Below are 13,805 nucleotides of genomic sequence, written 5' to 3'. Positions count from 1 at the left end.
TTGAGACCCCATGAAGATGAATATGCTCCATCAGCAGGTCCTCACCACTATGGACTTGACTGTTCCAGCTCCAGCTGTTTGCCTGAAAACACTGAGTCACCCCAAGCTGGAACTGCCCAGCTAAGCCTTTCCTCAATTCCACTACCCTCAGGCCTATCCAAGATAATACGATTATTACTGTGGTTTTAAGATGCTAAGCTCTGGGATGATTTGTTACACAGCAATAGCTAACCACAACAACTGCTATCACAGCTTTTACAACATGAGATGGATTCATTTTTAATAGGTCTAAGCAAAACTGGAACCCCCCAATCCTACCTATTATTCTCCACCCCAGAGAGTTTCTTAGGTCAGCCAGCAGACCCTCCTGCCCCCCGAATAACTTAGCACCACAACATATGTTATTTCTCTCCTTCACTGCCTTTACTTGGTGCATGAAGGGTTCCTCCTTTCCTGGCATGATAGCTGGTTTCTACTAAAATGCTCTCAACGACCTCTACCATCCAATATTCATATCCTTGTGGCTCCCCTCTCCTGTGAGTGTGCTGGATCTAGTGATCTGCTAAAGGCAGAAGCCATGGGATGTCCATTCTGAGGCGGAGTGATGATAGATTGACTTCAGTTCTGCTGGCACCCTTGCTTCCTCACTGTGATGCAGCCCGCTGCTGTGCTGGGAGCTGCCCTATGAAGAGGTCTCATGACAAGGAAGTGAGGATAACCTGCTGTCAACAGCCAGGAGGCCCTTGGTCCAACATCTCCCAAGGAACTGAGTCTTCCTAAGTTGAAGATGGGAAGTTGAAAGATGCAAGTTGAAATGGAGCCTTCCCTAGTTGAAACTTTAGATAAGACCAGAACTCCAACTGACACCTTTTTTTCATAGCCTTGGGAGAGAATGTGAGGCAGGAGATCCAGGCCACATCCAGATTCTACCTATAACTTACATCTTGTGATACAAATCTATGACTTTAAAATATCTATAAATCATATTTTTCCTTCTTAGAAGAGTCTTAAAATATCCATTTCTTTCTCTCCTCTTTGGAGGTACTCTAAATAGCAGATACTATTAGTTTCATTGCCTTTTTTTTTTGTTTTTAAGATTTAATTTATTTATTTAAGAGAGAATAGGAGGGGAGGGGCAGAGGGATAGAGAGAAGCAGACTCCCAACTGAGCAGCCCCCTGACTGGGGCTCAGCCTGGGATTGATCCCAGGACCCTGAGATCATGACCTGAGCCAAAGGCAGCTGCTGAACCGAGTCACCCAGGCACCCCAGCTTTATTGTCTTATAATAATGTGTAAGAGAGGGGCGCCTGGGTGGCTCGGTCAGTTACATGGCAGACTAAGTTTTAGCTCAGGTCATGATCTCAGGGTCCTGGGATTGAGTCTCTTGTCCAGCTCCCTGCTCAGCAGGGAGTCTGCGTGAAGAGTCTCCCGCTCCCTCTCCCACCTGTGCTATTTCTCTCTCTCTCTCAAATAAATAAATAAGTCTTTCAAAAAATATGTAGAAGAGATTTTTTTTCATTACTAGTGAGCTACGGGAGGGCTATGAGCCGGGAAGGGCCACAGTCAGCTCTGGGTATAGTAAGACCCCTCAAAGTCCATGTAGGGAACGAGCTAGAGGGGAGGGACTGGAGGCTGGGAGGACATGGAAGAGGCTAGGACCCATGGATCTGAGTAAGAAAGCCCTTGTCCAAATGACACAGCTGTCCAGCTGGATACCTGCCAGCACCTGAGAGAACTCTGCAACTTTGGAAAGTTCAGCTCCCTCTCTGGGCCTCGGTTTCCTCATCTGTAAAAAGGCCATCATTATCCTAGATGTCTTAGTTATCTATCACTGTGAAACAAATTGCTCCCAAACTTAGCTTAAAACCGCAGTAAGGGATGCCTGGGTGGCTCAGTGGTTTGGCACCTGCCTTTGGCCCAGGGCGTGATCCTGGAGTCCCGGGATGGAGTCCTACATTGGGCTCCCTGCAGGGAGCCTGCTTCTCCCTCTGCCTGTGTCTCTGTCTCTCTCTCTGTGTGTGTCTCTCATGAATAAATAAAATCTTAAAAAAAAAACCCGCAATAAATATCATCTCACACAATTTCTGAAGATTGGAAATCCACAAGTAGCTGGGTAGTTCTAGCTAAGGGTCTCTCACATGAGGCTGCAGTCAGGACGTTGGTAGACGGTGCTGTCATCTGAAGGCTTCCCTAGAGCTGGAGGTCATGTTTACAAAGGTTTATTCACAAGGCTGAAGGACTTGGTTCTTCACCACATGTGTTTCTATGGAAGATGACTGCTTGAGTGTCCTTATAGCATGGTGCCTGGCTCCTGCTAAAGCAAATTTACCCAAGAGAGAGCAAGACAGAAGCTGCAGTAACTCTTAGGACTTAATTTTGGAAGTCACACTCTGTCATTTCCACAGTATCCTATTTTTTATTTATTTATTTTTTTGGAAGATGAATAAACGACTTTCTCCTAGAGAGGCTAGAGCCCACAAGGGCTCTCAAGTGTGGGAGGAGGGTCTTTAAAATTTTTTTTTTAATTTTTTATTTATTTATGATAGTCACAGAGAGAGAGAGAGAGAGAGGCAGAGACACAGGCAGAGGGAGAAGCAGGCTCCATGCACCGGGAGCCTGATGTGGGATTCGATCCTGGGTCTCCAGGATCGCGCCCTGGGCCAAAGGCAGGCGCCAAACCGCTGCGCCACCCAGGGATCCCAGTATCCTATTTTTTAAACAAAGATGTTATTTGTGTATTCATGAGAGATGCAGAGAAGAGGCTGAGACATAGGCAGAGGGAGATGGAGAAGCAGGCCCCCCATGGAGAGCTGGATGCAGGACTTGATCCCATGACCCCGGGATCACCACCTGAGCCAAACGCAGATACTCAACCACCGAGCCACCCAGGTGCCCCTGCACAAAATCCTATTGATCACATTAGTCAGCCCTATTCAGTGTGGGAGGGGACTACACAGGAGCATGAACACCTGGGGACTAAAATCACCAGGAACCATCTTGGAGGCGGACTTCACACTTTCATGGTGGCAGCTTTGTTATTACAAACAGTTCTGACTTCGGAACTCACTAAGAAGTCTGCCGTGTCGTCGTGTGTCCTCGCGCCCCCCCCCCCCCCCCCCCCCCCCCCCCCCCGCTACTGAAGGGCTGTACTGTTTAGAGGTCCATAGCTAATAGCGGCATTAAAAGCCCTTTCTTCTCTTCTCTGTAATTAAGACAAAGGGAGGGCTAATTCATGGGGCTGGAATAATAGACACAGACAAAGCTAGCTTCAAAGTTAATAGGAAACACTCTTTCCCCTAAGGATATGCTTTCTTACTCACAGAGAAACTTTGTTCCCTAAAATCGTGAAGTGTTGGAAATTCTAGCAATAAAAATGAAACATCCCACTCTTGCCTGTAGTCATTTGAAACAGAGTAGCAGCCTCAATTTCCAATCTAGGTGCAGAGATTCACATAAAGGGTTTCTGGACCCAAAACTCCACATCTAGATTATCTAGTAGTTGCCAAGGATACCAGACCCCCTGTTCCTCTTCACAGTCTGCACCTGATGTTGACTCTGCTTTGCATTCAGTCTCTCATTCATCTCTCACCTAAATTCTTCCCTTTCTGGAAATCCTTTAATAACTCTACCTTTTCCTTTTCAAAATGCTCCATGGTTTCTCTTTTGTGTGGTCTCCATCATCACAATGAGTCAATAAACTTGACTTTGTCAGTCTACGTTCCTGGTGGCATTAGGCTGATTTACCAGGACTCCTATGATCTTCTATTGCTATGGCTCCCAGCCACGCTTGGGACATAGATCCCACCTCTTATATGCCCCCACCCTTCCTTATCTGACCCCCGCCTATTTTATAATCTGAGTTTTTTCTTCCTCTTTTCTTTTTTTTTTTTTTCTTTAAGATTTAATTTATTCATGAGAGACACACAGAGAGGTAGAAAGATAGAGGGAGAAGCCGACTCCCTGCAAGGAGCCGGATGCGGGACCTGATCCTAGGACCCTGGGATTACGACCTGAGCCAAAGGCCTACACTCAACCACTGAGCCACCCCGGCGTCCCCCTCTTTTCTTTCTAAAAAGAGCTATAATTCCCATGCAGGAAAGGGCACTTTTCACATGTATAGCTGCATGAGTTTTTCCACATGTGCATACCCAAGTAATCATCACCTAGACGAAGACATGGCTCGTTTCATGCACCCAGGGTGCCTGTCTTGGGGCCCCTCCTTGCTCATACCCTGCCAATCACCACAGATTAGTTTTGCCACTTTTTGAACTTCATGTTCCCTTTATTTTCACAAAAACAACTCACAGACTTTCATCATCTGAAACGTCCTGCCTCAGTAAACGATATTTTTGGCCTTCGATGTTCCTTCTGCCCTAGGGAGGGCTCAAAGCCCACCAGAAACTTCCGAAAATACTGCACAAACGAATGAAAGTCACAGCCGCCATCCAACTAGTGGCCGGTAGAACGGCGCCACTACCCGGTTCCTACTAGGAAGGGCGGCTTGGACAGTCAAGTGGTAGGGGCCGAGGCTTCCCCAGGCAGGTGAGGCAGGTGGGGTCACGTGACCGGACGGCTCTGCGGGGCGACAGCGCGCGGCCACCATTTTGCGGGGCGATCACGTGAGAGGACGCACGCTCAGCGGGGCGGTCACGTGACGAGGGGCGTGCTGCGGCCGCCCGGGCGGACCCGGCGAGAGGCGGCGGCGGGAGCGGCGGTGATGGACGGGTCCGGGGAGCAACCCAGAGGCGGGGGTGAGGCGGGAGGCAGACGGGCGGGAGGAGGGCGAGCCCCCTCGCCGGCCGGCCCCACGATCTCTCCTGCCGGTCTGGGGCCGTGCGATCTCCAAGCACTCCCGGGCAGAAACTCCCGGATCGGGCGCTGCCAGCTTCCAGCCCCCTCCCTCCCCGGGGGTTCCTGGCTCTCTGGCCTCCGTGCCCTGATTCCTTCTTGCCTGGTGTCCTCGGACCCCCGAGAACCTGGAGACCCCAGAGTCCAAGCCCCCGGGGCAGGCCCGGGCTTGTCGCCGGCATCACTTCCTGGTGGGAGGGGCGGGTCTCTCCTCTGCCCCCTCAGGCCAGGGGTCTGGGATGCATGAAGCGTTCCCTCAGCCGCCTCTGCCGGAAGAACGTAGGATACAGGCCTAGGCTCCCTGCCTTTTTCTCCATCAGGGACTCATGGTCCGGGCCCCTAGCCTCTGTATCTACCAGGAACCCAGAAATACAGGACCCTCTAGTGTTGTCCTCCCTCTGAGATCATGAGCCACCCTAGTTCGCTGGGTCCCCTAGGACCCAAGAGTCCAGGCACCTCTTCCCTCCTTTCTCCTCTAGGGCCCACCAGCTCTGAGCAGATCATGAAGACAGGGGCCCTTTTGCTTCAGGGGTGAGTTTGAGGTGTGATTATTGCTGAGCGGATTTCAGGAGTGATGCCCCATTCTGATTCTGCACCCCTCCCACTCCATTCCCACTCTAGTTTCATCCAAGATCGAGCAGGGCGAATGGGGGGAGAGACACCTGAGCTGCCCTTGGAGCAGGTGCCCCAGGATGCATCCACCAAGAAGCTGAGCGAGTGTCTCAAGCGCATCGGAGATGAACTGGACAGTAACATGGAGTTGCAGAGGTGTGGCCCCCGGGGGCCCCAGGAGTCCAGCCATTGGTCCCCTTCTCCCTCAGAACCCTGGAGTTCTGACTCTCAGACCCCTTTTCCCCTAGGAGCCTGGAGTTCAGACCCACACGCTCCTATTCCCGCAGACCCAATAGTCCAGGGCCCCACCACCTCTACTCAGCACCCTGGACTCAGCCCTTCCGTCTTTCAGAATATTGAAACCTTCCCTTAGGGACTCATTTTCTCCACTTTCCTAAGTGTCCATCTTGTCCCTTTCCCCCATGTTGGCCCCTTCTTTTTCATGTTAGCCTGGCTTGGGCCTCAGTTTCCTTGTCTTTGGTACAAGGTGGATGCCAGAGTCTCCACACTGCTTGATCTTCCCTCTACAGCACTGTCTTTCCTCTTTCCTGCAGGATGATTGCAGCTGTGGACACAGACTCTCCCCGTGAGGTCTTCTTCCGAGTGGCAGCTGAGATGTTTTCTGATGGCAACTTCAACTGGGGCCGGGTTGTTGCCCTCTTCTACTTTGCCAGCAAACTGGTGCTCAAGGTGGGCAGCTGCAGGGCAGTGAGCCCAGGGATGCTCCAGTCAGACTTCTGAGGACCTGGGAGTTGTGAGGTCAACCCCTGTGGCAGCCCACTCACCAAAGGGAATGGAGAGAGCCATGGGCTGGTTGTTTGCTCCTTCGCTTATTCGTGCAGCATACATGGATTGGGCCTACTATGTGCACAACCTGTACTTGACACCCAGGATGCGGCACCAAACAGAGCAGGCTGGGTCCTTGCTCTCATATTGCTCACATTGTCTGATGGGTGCTGAGAGAAGTAAACTAGGATGATGTAATTGTGCCAAGTGGCCAGGAATGACTTTTAAGATCGAGGGACATTTAAAGCCAAAGTTGTAGTGATCTGTGAAGATTAGGGGAAGGGGCATCTTGCAGTGGCCACAGAATAACTGCAAAGTACTTGAGGCAGGATCAAGGCTGATGTGTTGGGGGAAGATTGCAAGGGGTCTTGGGAGGGCCCCCTTCCCCACCACAAGTGATGTTAAAGATGTTAACTTTGCCATGGATGAGATGGGAGTGACTGGCTGGTTTTAAACAGGAAAGTGAGGTGACCTGATTTACAAATTTAAAAGATTGTTTGAGCTAGTGAAATGTTAATCGTACAATCTGGGCTGCAGGCATATGGTTGTTTACTATGAAATTCTTTCAGCTTTAAAATATCGGAGGAGCAGAAGCCCAACAATTTTTTTCTGGCCATTGTGGGTAGGAAATAACAATTATAGGGCAACGACTGGGAACCTGGGAGGGGTGCACTTATAGTAGTCTTGGTGAATGATGACTGTGGAGGCAGGGAGTAGATTTCTTAATGTGTTTGCTACATTGAGCTGATGGGGCTTGAAGGTTGGAGGTGAGGGGGACAGTGGTCAGAGTGATGGTGGGGGCTGTGTAAGGTGCTGGGGACAACAGGGAGGAAGCAGCCAGTTAAATATAGGGTGGGAAAGGGAAGGAAGTTCAGGGAGTTGGAGAGTCATGGGCATGGAGCTATGTCTGGTCCTACCTAGTATGAAGATCAGAAAAGCCCCTTTTCAGAGAAGTGATATTAGATCTAATATGAGAGCTCTGAGGGAGGAGTAAAAATTTGCTTGGTTGTAGCCTGTTTAGGTAGAAGAATCAGCACATACAAAGGTCCTGAGGCAGGGAAGAGTTGGTAGGAATGAAGATAAGGAAGAAGGTAAAGGAGACACAGAAGAGAAGTAGAAAATTGGAATGCAGTCAAGCAGAGCCTTCATACAGGGCCTTATGGGCTGAGACATGCTTTTTGGTATTTACCATGTGGAGAGCCATGGAAGGTGTGTGAGCAGGGTAGTTGACAATAACAAGATGCAGTTTAGAATTTATGAAGCTCATTCTGACTCAAGAGTGGAAAAAGACTGCAGTGGCGCAGGAGGGGAGGCAGAGTTGAGAAAGGAGGCTTGGCGCCATTGTCCCCAGGCGCTCAGTCCTTAAGGCCAACCCTGCTCTCTGTAGGCCCTGTGTACCAAGGTGCCCGAGCTGATCAGGACCATCATGGGCTGGACACTGGACTTCCTTCGAGAGCGGCTGCTGGGCTGGATCCAGGACCAGGGTGGTTGGGTGAGGCCTGTAACCCCCTCCCCCCAACTCCTCTGAGGTCCCTGGGTCTAACTGAGGCCATCACAGTTTTGCCTTCTCTGATTCTGGATCATCAGTTGGGGGTCTATAATGCATTTCTTCATGTGTCTAGTCAATTTCTGATGTGTTTGGGATCCATTGACCTCTGGGTGACCCCCTGACCTCCTGGTGACCTCTGACCTCTCAGTGACCCCTGGACTAATTAGTACCTTCTGCCTTTCCTGATGCTTCTACTTCCTCTGGAATCCCTTAAGTTTTTTTGACAACCCTTTGACCCCAGGTCTTTGGTATCCATTAATCTTAGGCTCTTGCCTCCACTCATGCCCTTTGACTTCTCCGAGGCCCCTCTTCCTCTCTGATTCCTCATGTACTGGCCCAGGGGCTGCCCCTTGGCCCAGCTGCTGAAGTAACTGATGTCCCTATCCACAGGACGGCCTCCTCTCCTACTTTGGGACACCCACGTGGCAGACAGTGACCATCTTTGTGGCTGGAGTGCTTACTGCGTCACTCACCATCTGGAAAAAGATGGGCTGAGGCCACCGGCTGCCTTGGACTGTGTCTTTTCTGCATAAATTATGGCATTTTTCCGGGAGGGGTGGGGATTGGGGGTCATGGGCATTTTTCTTACTTTTGTAATTATTGGGGGGGGGCACGGGAGGAGTGGTCGGGGGGGGGCAATAAACCTCTTTCAGGCCACACTTAAAGAGTCTGAATCACTGAGCCCCACTCCCTGGCTGTCACAGGAGACCAGGCTTCATGTGCTGAAAAATCTTTTTCAAAGGTGCCTGGTGCCCTCTGGGTTGGTGATGAGTTAGGGCTACACTCTGCCTTCTAGGAGCCTGCAGGCCCGAAGAAGCCGAAGACCACTTGTTTGGAAGCCTACAGGGTTGTGTTGGAGGTAGTGCTGGGCAAGACCAAGCCAGGCAGTGTAGCTCTGGGGCTTTAAGAAAAGAGAACAGGGCAGCAGGCCCTGGAGAACTAGACCTTGGAAGCTTCCACCATATGGGACCAGAGGAAATTGCACACTTACTGAGTTGGGGGGGGGGCCTTGGGAGGACCTTGTGGACCCTGAGAAGGCACTAGAGCCCTGTGCGTTAGCTACTGTAGGCCATATGGCTGGAACCTGGCAGTCCAGGGGAGAGGACAAGCCCTGAGCCTGTGCTGTGTGGTCCCAGAGGAGGGGACAGGGCTGGACACTGGCTTCAGGGGAAGGGGCTGGCCCAGTAGCTGGGTGGGCCCTGGAGGAGAGTAGGCCCTAGTGAAGATGCAGGAAAGCCACCTAATAGATTGGACACAGAAGAGGAAATTGGAGATTGAAATCACTTGGCCATAGGGTCTGTTGTACCTTCCCTCTGGGTCCTTCTGTCCTCTGCCTCTCTGGGTCTCTTGTCTTCTCCCCCATCCCATGATCTCCCCTGCCTCCAAGATCTCAGTCCTTCTTCAGATCATCTTTGTCTCCCCACTTCTCTCCCTCCACTTGCAGCACTCCTAAAACCACCTCTCTGCAGGTGGGCCCTGCTGGAGGCCAAAGGTCTTTGGGCTGAGGTTTGAAATTTGGTGAATGAGTAACTCAGGCCCCATTGTGACTGTATGCCTGGGGCAGTTGCCCCTCCCCCATAGGCTCTCCCCAGAGACACCAAGTCAAGGGAGAGGTGGCAGCTAAGATAGCAATGAGGGGAGACTGAGTTACCCCCCTAGAGAGGGGGGGACAGTATGACCACAGGCAGAAGCCAGGGAAAACATCAAGGGAACTAAAAAGAGTGCAAGACTCGGAGACAGAGCACACTCACCTCCACATCTTGGGGGAGGGGGCCAGACGTGGTTCCCAGCCAGGCCTAGATCTCAGGGTCCCAGCAGTCTGCCTGCGGACATGAGGTCAGTCAGGGGCCCCACCCCCACCTCTGCCTGAGACCCTTCCTGCTGAGTTCAGCATGACTCAGCACATCTGCTCTACGGCCACTGGCCCAGGCACCCCTTGAGAACCCCAGATACCAGCCTGATCTAGCATTCCTGTAGTCAGGGGATACTCCCAGCTTGGGCTGTTTAGAGTGGGGGGGACCTCTGCAAAGCAGGCCTCAGCTCCAGCTCCCCTGTCCAACCCACTGGCTACCTCCAATAGGGCACTGAATATAGGGTCGATCCTGTCTTGGTCTCCTTTCCCTCTAGCCTGGAGACCTTGAGGGCAGAGGTCTGCTTTGAGCCAGCTCTACTTCCCAGACACTAGCCTAGAACTGACATACTTTAAAAATGCACATTGGTTACGGACTCATCCCATGCACAAGTCCCCAGACCCTCCTTGTTTTCCCCACGACCCAAGGCTGCTCTTTGTGACCTTCAAGAAAGAAGCAGGTGTCAGGCAAGACAGGGACAACTTCAGAAAGACTGTTTCAGAGCCAAAGAGAATTCCAAGTCTCTGGCTGCCCTCAAAATAGTCTCCAGGAAATGTGGCCTCAGAGGGACCGCTAAAACTTGAGGGTCATGTTACCCTTACGCATGTAAGCTTCCAGAAAAACAACAGACCCTTGAAATGGCCCCAAGGTATTCCAAGTGGCCCAATCTTTCAAAGGCTCCAAAGACATCCTACCTGTTAGAAAAGCCCCTACTAGGCTTCCAGAAACATCTCTGTCCCCTAGTGGGGAGAGGGAGCGTGCGAGGACCCAAGGCTCTAAAACTGTCCGTTTAATTTTGAAGATCACTTCCTGAGCCTAAAGACACACACCACCACCACCCCTCTCCCAGAGCAAGATTCCAGAAGATAAGGACTTCCATTGTGAGCTCTAGTGCTACATTAGTTCCCAATCTTTGAGTGAACCCCAGGGCTCCATGCCCCCCTTTCAACCCATCTATCAGAGATCCCCAAGATTCCAGAAATATCTCACCACACCGCCTTCCAAACTTCTTAATGATCCGGGGACCCCTTATCTTCCAGAGCAAACCCCAGTCATCTGGAGGTCTCCGCACCTCTGAGAAACCTCCAGGGTGCCAGAAAGGTCTATATTCTAAGAGACAACCCCAGAATGCAACCTATTTTCCTGAAACACCCCCAAATCTCCAGTCATAATTTTCCAGGACTCCCAGTGTACCCATCAACCTTCCACCTACCAGAGAGATCTCACAATCCCCTGACTTCCCAGAATCAGCCCCAGGACCCTTGAACCCCGTAACCCCCTCCCCACCCCCACTTCCCCATTTCACAACAGCCTCGCGCTACTGGCGCGTGACTTCCCCACTTCTGGGCGGGGGTCGGGGACGCCTGTCAGCTCGGATTGGTCAATAGCAGGCCCTAAGCCCCGCCTCCCGACACCGCAGATTGGCCGATCGCCCTCCCTGAACGCCCCACCTCCGAGGGCCCGCGCGCTATAAAAGAAGCCGCCCCGGCCATAGCCTCTCGCGGTGCTTTCGGCGGTCCTGCGGATCTGTCTCTTGCTTCAACAGTGTTTGGACGGAACAGACCCAGGGACGCCCCTTCTACCAGCCAACGGCCACCCTCCAACCTTTTTTCCAGTCGCAACCTTCGGAGCCATCTTCCTGGCCATCTTCTGCCACCGGCAGCGAACACCCAAGTTTGAATTTAACTCCTTGTCCAGGATCAACCATGAGCTCCCAGATTCGTCAGAATTATTCTACCGAGGTGGAGGCCGCCGTCAACCGCCTGGTCAACATGCACCTGCGGGCCTCCTACACCTACCTCTCTCTGGTGAGGGTCCCCAGGACGCCCCCAGCCTAAGTTCCCCCACTAGCGCGCACCTCCGGCCCTCTGCGCGTGCGCTGGCCGCCTTTGTCTCGCTGGGTAGTCGGAGGGCGGAGTCCGGCGCCTGGCCGGCCTTTCTTCCCGCTAACCGTTTTTCGCGCCTGTCTTCCCACAGGGCTTCTATTTCGACCGTGACGATGTGGCTCTGGAGGGTGTGGGCCACTTCTTCCGCGAGTTGGCTGAGGAGAAGCGCGAGGGCGCCGAGCGTTTCTTGAAGATGCAGAACCAGCGCGGCGGCCGCGCCCTCTTCCAGGACGTGCAGGTAAACAGTGTGCGGGCACCGGACTACATGTCCCGGTAGGCCGTGCGCGCGAAGCGCCTTGCCTGCAGTGGCTTAGGCCCCACGTGGGCTTCTGGGTCATTGTGTTCGCTTTTGTGCGGCGCAAAATGGAGGCGCGCGCTTTTCCACGAAGATGTAGCTGTCCACACTGCAGCGCAGTCTCCCGGGACGGGTGGTTGTAGGAGACTAGGGGTGATCGCTGCAAGCTCTTAGGCGCCTTTGCGGGCTGTGTAGCTAGTCCTGAGCACTCTGTCATCTGTACAGAAACCGTCCCAAGATGAGTGGGGGAAGACCCTGGACGCCATGGAAGCCGCCCTGCTTCTGGAGAAGAGCCTGAACCAGGCCCTTCTGGATCTGCATGCCCTGGGTTCTGCTCGCGCGGATCCTCATGTAAGTACCCCCTTCATCCGAATTTAATCGGGCAGGTTTCCCTTTTAGCCTCGTTTCCCCGTCTGTCACACTGTTAGTGGGTAAGTGGCAATATTTTCTTCTCTTTCATCACCCAGCTCTGTGACTTCCTGGAGAACCACTTCCTAGATGAGGAGGTAAAACTCATCAAGAAGATGGGCGACCACCTGACTAACCTCCGCAGGCTGGCCACCCCCCAGGCTGGGCTGGGCGAGTATCTTTTCGAAAGGCTCACTCTCAAGCACGACTAGGATCCTCTGGAGACCAGCAGCCTTTGAGGGGCTCCTCTGGCAACCCCTCGGTGCCAGGGCTTGTGCCTGAACCTTTTCCCATGCAGCCACTAGGCAGCTTTTTAACCATTCTGGAGCCCTTTCCCAAAACGTGGACCAAATGGAGACAATAAAGCTTTTTGCAGCAGCTGGTGGTTTTGGGCATGTTTGTGTTGTGCTTGTATGTATGGTGTGGAAAATGAGATCTATCTATTTTCACAAGGCTTCTAGCTGGACTGCCTTGGCAGGGAGACAGGTGTTGGCCCCACCTCCCATCTTTGTTGTTCTGGAAGGCCTAATCTTATCTGGGGGGTGGGGGGGAGAGGGTATAGAGTAGGAGGTTCACTGTTCCTCCTACAGAGTAGAACCCAGACTCTCAAGGAGAATCTACTAAGACCTAGGATTGGATTGGTAGCTGGAAGCAGGCACTGTTAGAAATAAACTAACCAGAAGCGGGTTCTGAGTAATGTCAAGCAGCAGGATCACATGATGCTCAGGAGGTGCTGAGCTAGGGGGTTTGGGGCACCAATACAGAAACAAGATGTGAAACAGGGACTCAGTCCTCCATCCAAGTGGGAATTGAAGAAGGGTTAGCAGGCATCTGTTGGGTCCAAGCTACAAAACAGCTCTGATCCCTTGCCCCATCTGTTGTTGGTAGAATTTAGGGAGGAAGTGGCTCCTGGATACGTGTTCTTTTGGGTACTCAGCACCTGCTGTTGTCCCCACATTTTGGTGGCCACTCAGATTCTGGCCGGGGAGGGGGGCTTTTTGTCCACCACCACCAGTTAATGGGAAAGATGGTCAAACATGGAAATACAGTTCTACTCCCCTACAACATAATTGGCTTGGAGATGCACTTTAGTGAAGACTAGAACTGAAAACATTTTTCTTCCCGGAAAACAGAGCCACTTGGGACAGTAGGGCTGAAGTCCAGAGGCCGGTGTCCTTGAAACATGTTTTAAGCTAGTGCTGTCCAATAGAATTTTTTGCAATGACGAAAATATCTTATTTGTGCTGCTCAATTGGGTAGCTACGAGCTTCATGTGGTCACGGTCGTTATTGACTGTGGATTTTTTTTCTTTTTTTTTTTTTTGGTGACACAGCCCCTTTATGCCAAAGAGCTTGAGCCAAATTTTTGCCACTTGCAAGTCTCAACTAAACCAAGGTGTTTTCCCTTGAAATAAAACTAGAAATCTAGAACAGCAACCCAAGTCTCTCCAACACAGCAGAATGAGACCAGGTATCAGGGACTCAGGTCGGCAGGGGGAAGAATAGAGGAGTAAAGAGAGAGGGGCCAGGAGTGAGGCCCAGCAAGTCCTCACAGTGGACCAAACCCAAGA

General features: G+C 52.0%; 2 protein-coding genes across 3 annotated transcripts; both read left to right on the top strand.

Moving 5' to 3' along the window:
• The first annotated feature begins 4,553 nt into the window (after positions 1-4,553).
• On the top strand, positions 4,554-9,557 carry BAX (BCL2 associated X, apoptosis regulator). Of its 2 annotated transcripts, XM_041743141.1 has the most exons (6): positions 4,554-4,752; positions 5,329-5,380; positions 5,471-5,617; positions 6,016-6,151; positions 7,635-7,739; positions 8,187-9,557. In XM_041743141.1, exons 1-6 carry the CDS (start codon positions 4,719-4,721, stop codon positions 8,289-8,291), a joined length of 579 nt encoding a protein of 192 aa, XP_041599075.1. In that variant the 5' UTR covers positions 4,554-4,718; the 3' UTR covers positions 8,292-9,557. The 2 variants fall into 2 exon arrangements, with proteins under 2 accessions (XP_041599075.1, XP_041599076.1); XM_041743142.1 differs by lacking the exon at positions 5,329-5,380 and having other exon boundaries at positions 4,654-4,752.
• Positions 9,558-11,135: 1,578 nt separating this feature from the next.
• On the top strand, positions 11,136-12,613 carry FTL (ferritin light chain). Its single transcript, XM_041743143.1, has 4 exons — positions 11,136-11,454; positions 11,624-11,770; positions 12,053-12,178; positions 12,295-12,613. The coding sequence occupies exons 1-4, from the start codon at positions 11,353-11,355 to the stop codon at positions 12,445-12,447; spliced, it is 528 nt and encodes a 175-aa protein (XP_041599077.1). The 5' UTR covers positions 11,136-11,352; the 3' UTR covers positions 12,448-12,613.
• Positions 12,614-13,805: the final 1,192 nt, after the last annotated feature.

This window comes from Vulpes lagopus, chromosome 2, assembly GCF_018345385.1.
Source record: "Vulpes lagopus strain Blue_001 chromosome 2, ASM1834538v1, whole genome shotgun sequence".
In the NCBI taxonomy this organism is placed as follows: Eukaryota; Metazoa; Chordata; class Mammalia; order Carnivora; family Canidae; genus Vulpes; species Vulpes lagopus.
Note: the sequence above shows the minus strand (reverse complement) of the source record. Positions and strands in the feature narration are given on the sequence as shown.